Source organism: Hippocampus zosterae, chromosome 4, assembly GCF_025434085.1.
Source record: "Hippocampus zosterae strain Florida chromosome 4, ASM2543408v3, whole genome shotgun sequence".
Classification (NCBI taxonomy): Eukaryota; Metazoa; Chordata; class Actinopteri; order Syngnathiformes; family Syngnathidae; genus Hippocampus; species Hippocampus zosterae.
The window spans coordinates 25579870-25597909 of NC_067454.1; the positions used below are offsets into that span (position 1 = coordinate 25579870).

General features: G+C 43.1%; 1 protein-coding gene across 1 annotated transcript in view; it reads right to left on the minus strand.

Annotated features, from left to right (window-relative positions):
* iqgap1 (IQ motif containing GTPase activating protein 1) overlaps window positions 1–18040 on the minus strand; it is a 44221-nt gene that overhangs the window by 14936 nt on the left and 11245 nt on the right. Inside the window, exons 3-15 of the mRNA XM_052063841.1 lie at window positions 12351–12507; window positions 9786–9863; window positions 9309–9385; window positions 8345–8412; window positions 7825–7938; window positions 7179–7357; window positions 6589–6676; window positions 6353–6510; window positions 6188–6272; window positions 5525–5688; window positions 3928–4088; window positions 3729–3853; window positions 3344–3507 (exon numbers count right to left, since the gene is read on the minus strand). Of these exons, the coding sequence (XP_051919801.1) occupies window positions 3344–3507; window positions 3729–3853; window positions 3928–4088; window positions 5525–5688; window positions 6188–6272; window positions 6353–6510; window positions 6589–6676; window positions 7179–7357; window positions 7825–7938; window positions 8345–8412; window positions 9309–9385; window positions 9786–9863; window positions 12351–12507 (1618 nt within the window). The remainder of the gene's footprint in view (window positions 1–3343; window positions 3508–3728; window positions 3854–3927; window positions 4089–5524; window positions 5689–6187; window positions 6273–6352; window positions 6511–6588; window positions 6677–7178; window positions 7358–7824; window positions 7939–8344; window positions 8413–9308; window positions 9386–9785; window positions 9864–12350; window positions 12508–18040) is intronic.

The window sequence follows — 18040 nt, forward strand, 5'->3', positions numbered from 1 at the left end:
TGCTGGTATCAACAGTCCTTTGCTTTTGATCAAGGTCACGTGTCTGTGAGCCCCTGTGATCAAATCTTCACAGTATGCATTTTCGTCAGCATACTAATTGACAACCCATGGGCTCACCACCCATGAGAGGGGCCAAAGGGGTCGGGTGCAATGTGAGCTGGACGGCAGGCAAAGGCGGGGACCCTGGCGGTCCAATCCTCGGCTGCAGAAGCTAGCTCTTGGGACATGGAATGTCACCTCTGTGGCAGGGAAGGAGCCCGAGCTGGTGTGTGAGGCAGAGAATTTCCGACTGGATATAGTCGGACTTGCCTCCACACATAGCCTGGGTTCTGGTACCAGTTCTCTCGAGAGGGGTTGGACTCTCTTCCACTCTGGAGTTGCTCACGGTGAGAGGCGCAGAGCAGGTGTGGGCATACTCATTGCCCCCCGGATCAGTGCCTGTACATTGGGGTTCACACCGGTAGACGAGAGGGTTGCCTCCCTCCGCCTTCGGGTGGGTGGACGGGTCCTGGACTGGTGTTTGTGCATATGCACCAAACAGCAGCTCAGCATACCCACCCTTTTTGGAGTCCTTGGAGGGTGTGCTGGAGAGTACTCCTGCTGGGGACTTCCTTGTTCTGCTGGGGGACTTCAATGCTCACGTGGGCAATGACAGTGAGAACTGGAGGGGCGTGATTGGGAGGAACTGCCCCCCCCGATCAGAACCCGAGTGGTGTTTTGTTACTGGACTTCTGTGCTCGTCACGGATTGTCCATAACGAACACCTTGTTCAAACATAAGGGTGTCCATATGTGCACTTGGCACCAGGACACCCTAGGCCGCAGTTCGATGATCGACTTTGTAGTTGTATCATCGGATTTGCGGCCGCATGTTCTGGACACTCGGGTGAAGAGAGGGGCGGAGCTGTCAACTGATCACCACCTGGTGGTGAGTAGGCTCCGATGGTGGGGGAAGATGCCGGTCCGTCCTGGCAGACCCAAACGTATAGTTAGGGTTTGTTGGCGGTTGTTGATTCTGGCGGAATCCCCTGTCAGAAGGAGTTTCAACTCCCACCTCCGACAGAGCTTTTCCCATGTTCCGGGGGAGGCGGGGGACATTGAGCCCGAGTGGACCATGTTCCGTGCCTCTATTGTTGAGGCGGCCAATCTGAGTTGTGGCCGTAAGGTGCTTGGTGCCTGTTGTGGCGGCAACCCCCGTACTCGCTGGTGTACACCAGCAGTAAGGGATGCTGTCAAGCTGAAGAAGGAGTCCTATCGAGCCTTTATGGCCTGTGGGACCCCAGAGTACTTCGAAGACCTCCTCAACTCCACCAACACGCCTTCCTTGGAGGAAGCAGAGCCTGGGGACTCTGAGGTGGGCTCTCCTATCTCTGTGGTTGAAGTCACCGATGTGGTTAAAAAGCTCCTCGGTGGCAAGGCCCCAGGGGTGGATGAGATCCGCCCAGAGTTCCTCAAGGCTCTGGATGTTGTGGGGCTGTCCTGGTTGACACGCCTCTGCAACATTGCGTGGTCAACAGGGAGAGTGCCTCTGGATTGGCAGACCGGGGTGGTAGTGCCTCTTTTTAAAAAGGGGGACCGGAGGATGTGTTCCAACTACAGAGGGATCACACTCCTCAGCCTCCCTGGTAAGGTCTATTCAGGGGTGCTGGAGAGGAGGGTCCGTCAGGAAGTCGAGCCTCAGATTGAGGAGGAGCAGTGTGGTTTTCGTCCCGGCCGTGGAACAGTGGACCAGCTCTACACCCTTAGCAGGGTCCTTGAGGGTATGTGGGAATTCGCCCAACCAGTCTACATGTGTTTTGTGGACTTGGAGAAGGCATTTGACCGTGTCCCTCAGGGAGTTCTGTGGGGGGTGCTTCGTGGGTATGGGGTACCGAACCCCCTGATACGGGCTGTTCGCTCACTATACCACCGATGTCAGAGTTTGGTTCGCATTGCCGGCAGTAAGTCGGAATCGTTTCCAGTGGGGGTAGGACTCCGCCATGGCTGCCCTTTGTCGCCGATTCTGTTCATAACCTTTATGGACAGAATTTCTAGGCGCAGCCGAAGCGTTGAGGGGGTCCGTTTTGGGGGCCTCAGTATTGCATCCCTGCTTTTTGCAGATGATGTGGTGCTGTTGGCTCCTTCAAACGGGGCTCTCCAACTCTCACTGGAGCGTTTCGCAGCCGAGTGTGAAGCGGTTGGGATGAAAATCAGCACCTCCAAATCTGAAACCATGGTCCTCAGTCGGAAAAGCGTGGAGTGCCCTATCCGGGTCGGGGAGGAGATCTTACCCCAAGTGGAGGAATTCAAGTATCTTGGGGTCTTGTTCACGAGTGGGGGTAGGAGGGAGCGGGAGATCGACAGGCGGATTGGCGTAGCGTCTGCTGTGATGCGGACGTTGTATCGGTCTGTCGTGGTGAAGAAGGAGCTGAGCCAAAGGGCGAAGCTCTCAATTTACCGGTCGATCTACGTCCCAACCCTCACCTATGGTCACGAGCTATGGGTCGTGACCGAAAGAACGAGATCCCGGATACAAGCGGCTGAAATGAGTTTTCTCCGCAGGGTGTCCGGGCTCTCCCTTAGAGATAAGGTGAGAAGCTCAGTCATCCGGGAGGGGCTCAGAGTCGAGCCGCTTCTCCTCCACATCGAGAGGAGCCAGATGAGGTGGCTTGGGCATCTGATTCGGATGCCTCCTGAGCGCCTCCCCGATGAGGTGTTCCGGTCATGTCCCACCGGGAGGAGACCCCGAGGAAGACCCTGGACACGCTGGAGAGACTATGTCACCCAGCTTGCCTGGGAACGACTCGGGATCCCCCGGGGAGAGCTGGAAGAAGTAGCTAGGGAGAGGGAAGTCTGGGCTTCCCTACTAAAGCTGTTGCGCCCGCGACCCGGCCCCGGATAAGCGGTAGATGATGGATGGATGGATGGATGGATGGACTAATTGACAACCGCTTTGCTCGAGCAGAGTAACAACAGGTAACATCAACTAAATGTATGACGAGTCAACAAGGTAATCTTATCCAAATCCAAGCAGCAATGAGTAGCAAAGTTTAACGTTCGATAAAGGGAACCATATGCTGTCCAACATATTCTACTTGCATACGATTATTTACAATAGCCTCTTCATTAGGTTCAATCTACATTATCTATTTCTTTGTAACTCAGTCTCCATTTCACATCATTAATTTGTACCTTTTTAAATTTGTGCTTCATGCCTGATTAGCGTAGCCCTTTAATAATTTGCTGTTTTTAAAAGGAATACATTATTTGGTATGATTGTTAATTTTTGCATTTGTTGCTACACTGCCTGAATGGAAACATTATTTATCCACTATGCATAATAACTGTGTTTATAATTATCTTACATGAGCCTTCTCCCTGCGGGCCTCCAGCAGTTTGTCATGGTAGTGCTGAGCAACAGATGGGTCTACATCTGTGAGCCTGGCTGATGGGTTCTGCAACATGGCCAGAGTCTTCATGGTATCCCCTTCATCCAAGGCCTCATTGATCAGTCCAATAGCTGCAATTCCTACAAAACAATATTGTTTTTATTTTTTCTTGTTAATTAAGATAGGTTAAGTTAATAACATTTTAATGTTTTGCGTAAATACTGCAGGTGAGTGTATATTGAGGAAGATGTCTGAGCTGCTGTTCAACTGCATGGGTCTGGACTTTTTTGTTGTCGTTGTTACAATCTCCAAATTATCTATTGGTTTCAATTGATCAGAAGCATTTGGTTGTGTGTCTTACGCTCATGCTCTTCCTGTACAGACATGTTGACCTGATCGATACAAGCTTGTATGTCATTCCAGGTGAGATTATCACAGCCATCCTCCCTGGCTGCTGCCTTCAGACGAATCAACTCATCCATGTACCTAAAGAACAACAGGCACAATATTACACTGTAAACCCATCTGACAATACTCGGGTCACACACCCGTGTACACACCTTTGTGCATATTCAGGCTCCACATTACTAAGCCCCGTGATAGAGCTAGACAGTTGTTTCCAGAGGGTGTTACGGTCTCCAACGTCAATGGCCTCATTTATCAGCACCACTGATGACAGCATCTCAACTGCAACAAGCAGCTCTGGATGTGATAGAGAGCTCTGCGGGAAAGACAGTGAAAATTGTTCACACTGTTCATGTCTCTTTCCCAAGGTTGAGATGAGAGTTTAAAACAAAGGGTTGCTGTCCAATGCCAAATAGGCACAACCTTCATGGTTGGTTCTATTTAACCAAACGTAAGCAATTGGATATCAGATTCAATAAACAGACATGTGTGGACCAGGTTGTTGACAGAACTTTTTCCCCAATGAAGTATATTCGTCAAGGAGGGGTTGGCGGGTTCAGCAATGATGAAAAGCACCACCCGACACACTGCAAGCACCCATAGGTATACGGTAATGACGGTAGAATCCAATCTGAATCAGTGTTGTCGTTGATGAGGCAAGGTTGGGCAGGGAGTTAAAGGTTTTTATACTTCAACTGATTTTTCTTTGCATTGAACTTGTTGTGCAAGGAGGCAGAAGATTTTCTAATTTCATTGATGAGGCCATGCATCAATGTTCTATATTTTGCCGTCATTGGGGTCATAGGTAAGTTGAAACATGTGTGATGTGTCCGGAACATGTTTGGTCATTCCAAATACAGTATAAAAAAGGAAAATCAAAATACACCACCATCACAAAATACAGCAAATGATTACATTGGTAAACCTGGATTCAAGCTTTCCGGTCTATTTGTGTACAGCAGGTGTGTCCAAAGTCCGGCCCGCGGGCCAAATCCGGCCCGCGGTCGAATTTCATCCGGCCCTCGGCCCCTGTCATAAAATCAGTGCCGTCTGGCCCGCAGGTTGGGCGCAATGGAACACGTGTTGCATTGACTGAGGTCTCGTAGCCTGGTGAGTGATGTTTCATAGAGTACTGCTTCCCTCTAGTGGCTAAATGAGTAATAGCATTCACTAAATGAGTAATAGCATTTAGACACTAGAGGGCATCACTCACGAGTTAACAAGACATCACTCCGTGTTTATATTGACTGATATGTCATATTTCAAATGATCCTTGCAGTTGTGGATATGTGAATTGCTTGTTCATTTCCCTGTTGTTCGAGTCAAAGGTTTTGTGACTATTGAAAAGTCATGGTGATACATCTTATGTTTCAAATCAATCAATTTGCACTCAGGAGACTTCTGTTTAAGAAAAAGTCAAGTGAATAAGCAGTTGCATGTGATATACCTGTTTCAAATGAACCAAAAGAAATTCTTAAGATTGTTGCAATTAAAATAAAAATGGAAATGTGAAACAGAATGGCTTACTAAAATTTGTTGAACAATATTGTTGTTCAATGTAAAGAATGTCAGCCAAGGTCGGCCCCCCGACATTTTACCACATAAAATCTGGCCCCCTTGGCAAAAGGTTTGGACACCCCTGGTGTACAGTATCAGTGCCTGGAATAACATTAACACAGATCTTACCTAGGTGAACTGCTATTGTGTATACACCATGGTCTGTGTAAATTGTGTGTGTTTCACTGTGGGTACCTCTGGGCTTTGCTGCTGCAAGCTGGCCAGCTCTCGCTGGTAAAGATTTGCAGCACTAGGATAGACTTCAGGAAGCTGGGCGTCAGGGTTCATCAGCTCCTCGACGGTATTCTCTGGTACACCTTCCCTAATGGCAAAGTTGATGCGCTCCACAGCCTTGAGCACTACGCATATAGACAGAAAATTAAAAGGAAGGAGTTACAAATTGTATTTGCTGAAAATAAGTCAATACTCTCCACTTCACATCAAAACAAAAGATCACTTGCTAAAATGAATATTTCAGAGATAATGCCGAGAACACTGCAAAAAGATAATGTAAAAATATGGCCTTAATTAATATCATGAGCTAATATGGAGCCTCAGCAGCCTCGGTTACGCCAACATATCAATAAAAAAACTGATGCTGATCAACAGACTTTTTGAGTCAATAATGCTGTTCCCTGCAGCTGTTGTTTTGATGGGAGCTCTGGTGTAAGACCAATTGGGAATTTTGCAGATGCTGCCTGTCAATTAATGAGTGGGAGGAATTACAGCATGGAAACCCTGAAAGTAAGCGAACACGCAGTAGTGCTGTTTTTACCAGAAGCCCTATATGTGATATAGGCGGGCAGAATGTTAAGACTGTTCTCAGGGTGTGTGAAATCGCTTGAAGGGTGCAATTACTCTTTAAGTAGCTTTCTGCCAAGTCATTCGCCCCATTTACACCGGCCTGCAGCTCATCCTTAGTCAGCGCTTGGCCCGGAGATGCCTAGTGAGGAAGATGACGAGATGAGGTTACATTCGCATCAAAGCGATAAAGGACTTTAATAATCTCAACATGCATCCTACTAGTTCTTTGTTCTCTCTGTCAGCCACGAGTTGTTTCAGGTACCACCCTTTGTTGTGGGCCAGCAGGTTCTGAATGCCCATGGCCTTCAATGCCTCATATAACTTATCCTCATCCCCGCTCAGCAACGCTTGTTCAGCAGCACTTAAGGCATTATTCACTGTTAGGGGGGGAAAAACATTGACTTTTTACGACACAACCAAAGGAACTTGTTGTTGAGTCTACACTAACCACTCACCATTGACTTTGTTAACGTTGCCCTGGATTTCAGCTTGAGTGAGAAGCTCATCGTAGATATCTCTCTCCGCGTCAACATTTTCCATTTGCTGTTGGAGCGCAACATCATACATTTAAATTGAATTCCATGTATTGATCTAGCCCTAAATATGGAGTAGCTTTGCTTTAATAACAAAGAAACATACGCAACCAATTAATGGGCAAAACCAATGCACAAGTGCTAGTGCATGTATCGTATTACTGCTTGACTTGCACTTCTTGGGTCACATGTCTGTTTCAGTCTTTGGTCAAATTAAACTTTTCTTTCCTTGAAATATTATGCAGCCCACACTAATTTCTGCTGTTAGACACAACAAGTCAAAGTGGTCATCACACATTGCCTCCAAGACCATAAATATTACATTTCATGTTGCCCAGGTGCTTTGTGTGTTGCCTCAGGCTGCTTCACATTCAATTACATGTAGATCTTGGTTACAAGAATTGTATTCTCTAAAGAAAAAAAAGAGCTTCAGGCCACCATTCATATCTAGTCAAGTGAAACATCTGTGCATCATTAACCACACACTACTAATGATCCACACAACATCATACCCGTTTGCGTGAACTGGCCACCTTCTCTCCCTTGGCCTGGTATAGAGTGTGATGATACTGGCGGGCGCAGTTGTGGTCCAGGCTGACCAGCATGGCATTGGGGTTTTGCATGGCGGCCATTGTGCCCTCTGGGACGCCTTGGTCGATAGCCTCGTTGATGGCGATCACAGCAGCGTGTACTGAGGGTGAAAAGGGACGCCTGGTGAAAAAGTGGCTTCACATGAATCAGGAAGGGCTTTCATCTAATGGGGTTTATTAAAGATCATAAATATATATAAATATTATTGATCGGTACTGCCGTTTCGAGAATGGCTTCTTCTTTGGGGAAAAAAAAAAGAGGAGCACAATTCTTTTTGCATTGTCATGGCATTGACGTCACTATGAGTCTTTAATAGCTTCCTTGCGGGTGCACAGTAAAATTAATGACCCCCTTGTAATGCAATAACCGAAATTCATTACAGCAAGCATCCTGTCTGCTTATTTATTTTGTTGTATTTCGCCGTAAACGACCATGAAAAGGTGGCCAATGTGGATGAAAAAAAATCTCAATAAAAGATTAACATAAATGTAAACGACGTTGGTGATGGCCTTTATGGGGTTAATGAAATCCCACCGCCCCCTCCCTTGACATCTGAGCAACTCTCACATGCAGCTTCATCCACGGAGAGCTCATTGGCCAGGATTCCACCAATCTTGCTGAAGGCAGGCATCTGGATCCCATACTTTTCCAGCTCGCTCTTCATGTTGTTGATCTCCTCCTCTAGGGAAGAGAAGATACAGCTTAAGTAAGAGACCAATGATGGCGGGGTAAAAAGAAAAGCAAAAGCACATGGGCCTGGGAAGGGAGCTGGGACACTAGGAAGACAGACTGTCCCTGGCTTTTGTGTGATAATGTGCATTCTGGCTCTGGTTCTGGCTCTGGGACAGAGTGGAGCAGTAACTCCACACACAGGAAAAGCTCTCACAATTACTAATGACTTTCACATTTCTAGAAGCTCCTGCATACACACCAGTTTGCTGAAAAACATAAAAGCTCAACTCTGTGCTTTCCATCCCAAGCACAGCATGTAGATGCATTCTACACATGTGTGTTAACTGTGCCAATGTGGCCAAGTTCACAGAATCACAGACAGAGGGACACTTGTTCGCAGGTTCACAGGTCTTACCAGTGAAATCTACTTTCCCATAGAGATTCTGGATCTGAGGTGCAAGGCCCAGCTTAAACAGATACAGGCTGTAAAAAGAAGAAAGCCAAGATGGAACATCAAAATAACAGCTGCATGACTTTGTATCGTTTTATATTTTGTTTATTTTTACAAAAATAAGGAGAGCAGCAACCATCTCCTCACCATGGCAACGTATTTTAGCTGTCTGTATTGGACCAGTCTGAACAGCCCTTCTGTGGCAGCGCTAATGTAATTGTACAGGGTTGTGTGCTTTGGTTGTACAAACTCTTGCACACACTTCACGAAACAATATTTATTCAAGACAGGTTGTTATAAAGCAAACCAATTCTGTTGCCGTTCAGCACGCACTCTTGTTTTGACTCACAATTGCACTTTGTGGGTTGAACGTTTCCAATAATTGTGTGAATGATTCCCAGCAACATCTCCTATGTTGATGCTCTAATTAAAGAATGACAGATCCTTTCTTGAACTGACTTCATACAATCACGCAACATCCATAAAAAGTCTTAGTAGATGCTCCAAATATTTTATGGTATGTACACAATAACAGTGCGGCACAGTGGTCGACTGGTTAGCACGCTGGCCTCACAGTGCAGAGGTTCAGGGTTTGATTCTACGGCCTTCATGTGTGGAGTTTGCATGTTATCCCCGTGCCTACGTGGGTTTTCTCCGGGTACTCCGGTTTCCTCCCACATTCCAAAAACATGCGTGGCAAGTTAATGGAACACTCTAAATCTTGACTGTTTGTCTTTTTGTTGTCAAGAAATCACATTTAGATTTGAGTGCACACCTGCTGCATACCGATTTTCCACTGCGTTTGGGTCCTCAACCCCATGCTAAACGCAACAAGCGGAGGTAAATCGAGGTCTCTGAAGGGCCTAACTGACCAAGCACAGTCTTGAAATGCCGACAGCGAGAGAAGGATACAGAAACTGAGAAGTACCTTAGTGCATGTATGCAGTAAATGCAGCGTGGCATGTTCTTCCTGTCATATATGTCTGTCGTCTCGGGGTAGAAGATCTGAAACATCAGGAACAATGAGTCAAAACATGCTTTCATACAATGATCGAAGCACATCAAAATCTTACAGGAGCTGTCCTGCAAGTACTATTTCAACGAATTCAGTTTCACATCACATGCTGAGATTGACCAAATGGACCATTTGGTGTATTGCTCAATGGGAGCAGGACTGCTATCGGTCATTGGAGCTACAAAATACTCACCATAAAGCCACCTGTCTGTAGCTTTGTCTTAGCAGTTTTCAATGTTACACAAAGCTTTCACTGTTCTACTAAATATGACATCCCATCAAAACTCTGTGCATTGGAATGTACTAAATATGAACAAAATGTGTCTTGGATAAAATTGAAGCGAAAACGGTCTCATTATAGGTAAAGCAAAAACATATTGCCAAGCTCACCTTTGGTAGCCCTTTCTCTGACATGGCATTGAGCCACTGGATGACATTATCGGTGTGTCTGAAATGGAGCCCTGTCGCCTGTGAGAGACGGTGGGGGAAAGTTGGAGTCAAAACAACAATCAGAAAAGGAAATTATGGCTCCATTAAACCAGATGCATTCAGCAGCTTACAAAACAAAAATGGCAGTAATGTTGCAATGTCAAAGAGGGCGAGCCATTTTCAACACTTTCGATCGGTCAATGTGCAAAAGTAACACATCGAGGTGGGAGTGCCCACTTGTGAAAAAAATCTCAAATTGACCAAATTTGGACAAGGGAAGTTTCCGCCCAACAGTAATGTTATGCAACTCAGTCTCTCGTGGTGATGCAGGCAAAATAGGTAAAAACCTTCAAGAAAAATAATGATATGTTCAACAATACGGACATATTCATTCATGGCACCCAGAAACGGTGTGACGTAAGAGCAACAATTTAGCAATGAGGACCCAGCATCCACATGATTCATATACATTTGCCATTTTCATGCATTATTCAGTATCGTCACAATTAATTATTTAAATTGCATAGTCAGGCTCTCAGGGGATGTTTCAACAGGATTAACAATCTTTCATGTATAATATACTTAATAACAGGATATTCCAATAGCCCTTTCTTAGCCACGGAACCATATTTGGGAACTTAAGGGGATGTTCTAAACAAGATGCTGCACAACACAAAATCGTGTGACTCAATATTACAATATACAGTGAAACCTCAAGTTACATATGTCCCTTTTTGTGAACAAATAAGTTACGCACTAATTATTGGTTGAAAAATGATCTGTATTTACTTAATATTTGCAATATACAAATAGTCTTGGAGAGGATTAATCTCTGTTTGCGTCATCTCACACTGTGTAACCATGATTGGCAACATGCATAATGCGGTGCTGTAAACTGAAAACTGGTTGTATCCCGCCGCGGCTCAAGGCAGACAGCCGTTGCACATGTCAGGAATTTCCATCTCTGCGTTCTTGATCTCCCATTTGCAAATATAATAAAGTCTAGTGGTTGCATTTGTGAAGGGCATGGTGGAAGAAGTTAGAAAATGTTCATTTTTGTAAAAATGTTTGTTTTAATGTTAAAAATGTTAATGTTGGTGTAATCGGCATAAAATAGGTGTCCAAGTATGTTGTCACGAGACAGAAGTTCCGCCGACGTAAAATATATTCACTTAATCACAGATACCAGCAGCAGCCGTGTTTTATGAATGAATGCAGAAGTAGGTACCATGTCGACACGTTGCGCGTTTGCCAAACAAGTAAATAAAGCACTAAACAGTCAGAATGGCTCCTGAGAAAACGGAATCTGCTACAGGGATCTTTTAGAAGTCCTGTCATAGATGAGCAGGTAGATCTGTTTTTGTGTTGTGTAACCAGGCTCGGCATCATGCAAGGGAAGGTAGGCACCGGTCAGTATGTTATCTTTGTTGTATTTTCCTCTTTATTAGACTGGCAAATGAGAAGCACTCGCTGGTTGGTGACTACCTGAGCAAGGAAATAAAAAATATTGAAATAAAAATGATCAAAAGAAATTTGTTGCGAATTTATATTTTGTGACATCCCACTTTATTATTATTTTTAATCAAGCGCATGGTGTTATTACGTGCAATATCAATGGAAGGGTCTATTTTAATGCATTTTCATACATAAGGTGCACTGGTTTATGAGGCGCATTATCTTTTTGAAGCATTGTATCTTAAATAGTTCATTGTAATTGTACCTCATGTTTATTTGATAGATTTGGCGTGACTAAGCTAGGTTCAAACGGGACATGAAATATAGGGTAGTGCCCCGTCTCTCAATTGCTTTTGTTCGCTATTCAACTACAAGGACAGGTCGAGCGGAGAAGAGGTGGGGATCCTCTAACGGATAAAGAATAAGTTTGCACATCAGTTGTTAATCTGGTGACCGGCGGTTGTGGGATTACTTTGGCTAATGCAAAATGCTATCTTGCTTGGCAGGTCAAGAACTGTAAATAAGTCAATGCACTCACCAATATCCAACCTTTTTTTTAATGATCTGTCCAGACAACTATTGGAAACGGGCCACCAGAAACGTTCAGCTCGCACTCGGTCTGACCTTAGCGTTAGGCTTGTAGAACTACAATTCTTGTGATTCTTCGACATAGAAGTAGGAGGTTCTTCTAGTTCCGATATGATGACATGGGACACACTCGAAAGGGATCTGAATTAAAGACAGTGAACCCAAAAGGCGACATCCATACATAAAGGGCACCGAATCACAAGGCACATTGTCAATTTTGGAGAAATTGACAACTTAAGGATTTTAAGTGTACTATTTGGTCCAAAAAATATGGCACTTTGAATTATGTGATGCACAAACCTTGTGTATGAAATGCTCAATACAAATAAGGCTGCCTGCCTTCCCTTGTCAGTACGGTAGATTATTTTCTGCATTTAAAATGTTACTGTCAGGGGTGGGTTGTTTTATGTTTTGTTTTGTTTTGTTTTTATATTTTATGTTATTTATATTTATAATGAATACCAAATTTACTGAAATATGCACCTTGTAACGTGTCTGCTCGCGGTCATAGATCTTCTTAAGGGCGACGGTGCGTGGAGCGAAGAAGTTGCCGAGCTTGGCCAGATAAACTCCATTCCGCAGACCCTCCTCCAGCTCTGTGGTTTGTGGTAACTCTTCATCCAAACAGGCCTCCATCCATCTGCAAGGAGAGCAACATTAGATCTATGTTGGTCATTTCTGATAGATTGTCTCTGACAGTTAACTGTAGCTAAGCTTTTATCACAATAGATTAAGTGCCATATTTGAGCTGGAAAAAAAAAAAAAGAACGCAAGTGTCACATGGACCAATAAATTCTGTTGAAGCCAAGATGCTTAATAATAGCCTTTTACTTGAAATGTATAGCTCATTCCACTCAAAAAGCTCCTTCACTTATAACCCAACCTAGTTTAACCTCCCCAGAGTTCCCAGCATTCCACATGTGTCACGTTTCATTTCTTTTGGGTCATATTGCGAAGGCACATTCTTGCCCTGTGTCCGCCTTCATCCATTGGGGAGACCTGCTGAGCTTTCCTACACGGATCACCCTGGTGTGACTGAATTCCAGCAGCTCATGTCTTCACCACCTGGTAACCGTGCACCAAACAGATCAAGCTGTGGAACTAAATGTGCTTCTTTGAAGCAGAATAAATCAAATATGTCTTAAAATAATCTGTTTAGAAATATTTCAATGAATATGGATGTGACTAAAGTGCCGTAGAATATTTTTGAAATAGGTCTTTAACAAATTATTGGAATTACATATTTTTATTTGCGAATGATTCTGAACAACTTCCTGAATTTCTGGGTTCACAACCAATCGGATTTCACAGGTTTGCTGTATTATGTGGCTAGATATAGTTTCCTTCAAACAAACATGATGCAATCAGTTAAGTACTTATATGAACAATGTGAAAGATGCAGCTGCATCATGTTGCCCATCACAAAAAAATATTCAGAAAATTACTCTTCAGGTCAACTTGTCCCACTGGAGTGTTGAAGTACATCTAATACGTTTGAATAGTCAATTCAGTGTCTATTTTTGTTGTTACTGAAATGTCAGACAATCTTAAATTGAAGGGCACAAATTACTTTACAAATTACCACACTATACTATACGCCTATAGAAAACCAAAATGATCCAGTCTTGTTTGCGTCGTTTCTCAGTCTAGCCAGCTAGAGAGTGCGCAATCCCTCACGAGCCGCATCTGTCTCGACTCTGGCCTCGTAATCTGTCTGCTTTAAATGCCAAGCCACGCTGACGACTGGCTGTCTGATTATTTGCCTTGCCTATTAGCAACTCTGTCTATAAGTGGCAGTTTTTTTCATAGTTTGGCCGGGGATGCGACTTATACTCTGGAGCGACTTAATGTGTGAAATTATTAACACATGATTATGTCATTTCATGTTATTTTCACATCAAACCACAAGACGGCGCTCTCGGCCTGTGTTGATTAATCGACGACGAGTCTGACATAAGCAGCGTAGAAGAGGAAACACTCATCGTCTACCTCCAGAGTTGGGGGAGTTGTTTAAAAGTAACACCAAGGAAGTAGATTTCATTGGATTTAGTGATTTGGAGTGAAACTGATAATTTGGTAAACTTGTTAGCATGTTCTTTTAGCAAGAGTTATCTGAATAACTCTTAATATGTTATGTCGTTACTGACATTACTAGGCATGTAACGTTAGCAAGTTATTCAACTTGTTGTTCTCTATTTTATTTTTATTTTAAATTGCCTTTCATTTGTTGCCGACACCTGTGCGCACAAGTCGAGGCCCGCCCTCCATCATCACGTCCTCCAAGTAAGACGACATGTATGTTTTTGGTGTTAGATGTTATCAAATAAATTTTCCCCAAAAATGCGACTTATATTCCAGTGCGACTTGCATATGTTTTTTCCTTCTTAATTATGCATTTTTTGGCTGGTGCGATTTATAATCCAGAGCGACGTATGATCCGAAAAATACGCAAATTTTCTAGACATTCTTGACAGTTTCTCCTTATAGCCTTGACTCGTTACTCCATAGTATATTTATTCTTGCAAGTATTTTCCTTGTTATGTATTCTTGGGTTTATGTTCTTGGTCAAGATTTTTTTTCTAGAACAACACTTAAAACTACAGTACATGCTCTAATAAAGCAACATGGAGGTCTGAATAAATCTGAAGAATGTTTAAGGAAAGACTTACACAAAAAAAACATCTACAGTATTACGCCATATCTACTAACAGACATCAAGGGAGATTAGCATTGTTTGCTCTGTTACTCAGTAGGCTGCACATGAAAGGCGCGTGTGAAGCCCGTCTGGAGACAGGCATGATTCAACATTGTACCGTAAAGATTATTGCCAAGGAAGAAAGGACATTCAAGCACAGGAACAGTACGGTATATCACATTTTCCCAATCACCGGACAAAGAAAAATCAAAACTTCTTAGCCAAGGTAAAATCTGAATATGCTTTTTTTATTAATCGTACCCTGGCCTTCCCGCTGATTCTCTAGTTTGATTATTCACATCAAACCCGTCTTATTTCAGCTCCGATTAGGAAAGCCTTGAGTTTATCTTTGCCGGTGAGGAAACTCAAGAGTGAGGGCAGGCAGAGTGAGGTCACACTCGGCTTTTCTGAAAATAGGCAGAGTCTTGCCACTTTCATGCAACTAGGAAAACACTCCCACTCTTCCATTACAAAGGTCTTTGTCAAGCAACGGCATGGCTGGGACATGAAAAGATCCTTTTTGACATACACACCTACCGCTCGCCCATTTCCACAACTATGTGCACGTTCTTGGTGACATACTCTACTCCAGTCTAGTCATAATCCTGAACTACTTTTCTCATATATTTTCAAATCATTTGTGATAGTTGGACCTCATTCCTATACAGGCCGACACATCAAGTTGTTGCTCTGCACAGACCAACGCCCTAACTGAAACAACTCCCCTCTAGGGATGTTGGGACACAGGGTCTCCACACAGGCTTTCTATTGAAGTTGGGGTGGCCATCCGGTAGTGTCGGAGCTAGGCCTGCCAGACAGGAACAAACTCCCCTTTCACTATACAGTGGTGCAGTGAAATGCCTCATGAAGACTAATGGCTCCTTTATCAGGCAACACACCCATTCCAGCCTCTCACAAACACAGCCACACCCATCCACAAAATTTGTAAAACAGCAGCTATAATTGGGATTTTTAAAAGGTCATGGGTGGTGTGAACAACAGTGGAAAGCAGCCAAAACGCATTTGAACTTTTAATTAGTGTAAGTAGCATGCAAAAAAAAAAAAAAATACAATGTAGTTGAAACTTTTCAAGTGTTGCCAGGATAGTGTCCCGTCAAGAATATATTATTTGAATACTGTTAAATATCTTTCTTTTCAGTTTTAACTGAGCTAGCATGCCACTTATTTTGCATTTAGCGTGGTTTTTAACTGGTCTGGGACCAACGTTGTTTTGGTATATCTAGTCAATTCAATTCAGTTACAAATTTATTGTCAAATGTGCTCTATGTGTAACACACAGCACAGATGAAATTTCTTCCCTCTCAACCAGAGAACAAGGCAACAAGAGGAGCCCGCACTGCCATCAAAAGAACAGTATCTACCATTATATTAAGACTACACTAAACGGTAGCATATTTGTTGTTGTTGCACATTAAATGAGAAGAGTTCCCAGGTATCTTAATAAAAGGTCTCTGACACGATTCAGTCAAAATACACAAAGGATAAAGAATGACACCACACTTCCCATCCAACAGTCAAAAAAGTATTGGCAGAGCGAGGTCTTTGTCAACTCAGCGACTTTGACATCAAATTGTACAGAGGTTTCAACAAATAAGAACTGCAGGCAAACTCAAGAGCCAAAATACTCCAAATCGTCTTCCACGTTAAAGCAAAGTGGTTTCCAAAATAAGACTGTAATGGAAAGGGGAAAAGAAAATCTCCCTTCCGTGCAGCAGTAGGAAACTGGAGTTGTGCTGAGGTCACAGGTCAGCCTCATAGGAAAAGGCCTGCGACTGACCACTGTCTCTGCATGAAGAGATCAGCACTCCCTCTGCCCACTGCTGTGACACCTAGATTGACCTTGCACTTCACATTCATACAAGCATCCTTCTTCACATGATTGTGTCATGGACACACACAGGGCAAAAGTTCATGTGTGCTTAAGTTCATGATATATTTTTTCAAACTACGAGTAGTTAGAGCGCCTTATTAACAGACAAGGCTTGCAGATGGGTTATTGTAAGGCAGTGGGAGTGCTGTTCTTTTGTTGATTGCAGGAGGCCCCCGAAATGGGCTCAGCAGTGTCATTGTTTGGAGAGCACTTTGGCCAACAAACAAACAATGAAAGTACACTTCATTATGTGAACTGACACAACACGTCAGCCAGAACAATTCATCTAAAAAAAACAAGAAAGTTTTGACATGAACAGCAAAGTAGCAATTGCTTCTTTTGTTTATTGTCAGTTACTTTCGTTAACAAGGTTTTAATCTTTAAATCCCCCCAGCATAATTAGAACACATCATAAACTCAAATCAGTGAGTCCGTTTTGCAATGATAAGGACAAAATCTTCACATACAAATCTGAAATATGTTTTAAATTTAACACAAAGCTAAAACTTGCAACTTCAGATCGATGTTTCCCATTAAATGTCATTGTCATGTATGATGAAAACTAACTTTACATGGGTACTTCTCTCAGCTGTTCTGTCAGTGAGGAGCTTATTCAGAAAAAAAACGTTTATCATGCAGCAGCCTTTGACCAGCTTCAGGATAAACACTGGCTTCATGTCTGAATTTAAGACTTTCAGGGAGACCTTAAACCATGTTGCCCTAAGCCTAAAACATAATTCATGTCTTAATGCAGGGCTGTCAAGCTCATTTTTGTCACGGGCCATAATTGCAGTTATGGTTTCCTTCGGAGGGCCACTATGACTGTGTACTCAAATAAATGTACGACTGCTTCATATATATATATATATATATATATATATGCTTGTTGTAAGGCGTCCATGAGTGATTAGAAAGACGCCCACAAATAAAATGTATTATTATTATTATTATTATTATTATGTGCACATTGATGAATAACTACTTTGAAATGAGATTCCAGTGTTTGTTCAAACATCATATTTATTTTGAAGGATGATCGGTAAGAAAAAATTCTTACAATAGCTCAACATTTTTAAAAGTGAAGACAAGAATCACAATTTGGGTGTTATAGCAAGAAACATGAAATTGATTTGGATAATTTGCTTTGGCGGGCTACATAAAATGGTGTGGCCTGCCAGACTTTGGCACCCAGGCTTTGAGTTTGACATCAGTGTCTTAATGTATGAAAATCTCAGGGATAAATGACATTCGTCTTGATCAGTGCGGACATTGATTCCACGTGATCTTAATGGCAGAAATAACGCACTCTCAATCCAATAAATTACTAGATTGCAGCAACCTTCACTTTAGTGTTCCTTAATCTGTTTTTTTTTTACTGCATGGACAGAAAGGTTAAGAGCTAAAATTTAGAGCCACAAGGGAATGCCACAGATTTTGACTCCTATCGTAGACTATCAAACTTTGCCAGTGTGGGACGAGCTGCCGGTTACATACATTGTATCTTTTATGGTTTGCCTTTATAACTGAAGAGAATTATCATAGTGTGTTGTGTACTTCCTGGTTAAGAAAAGCGTATAAGTAGAAGAT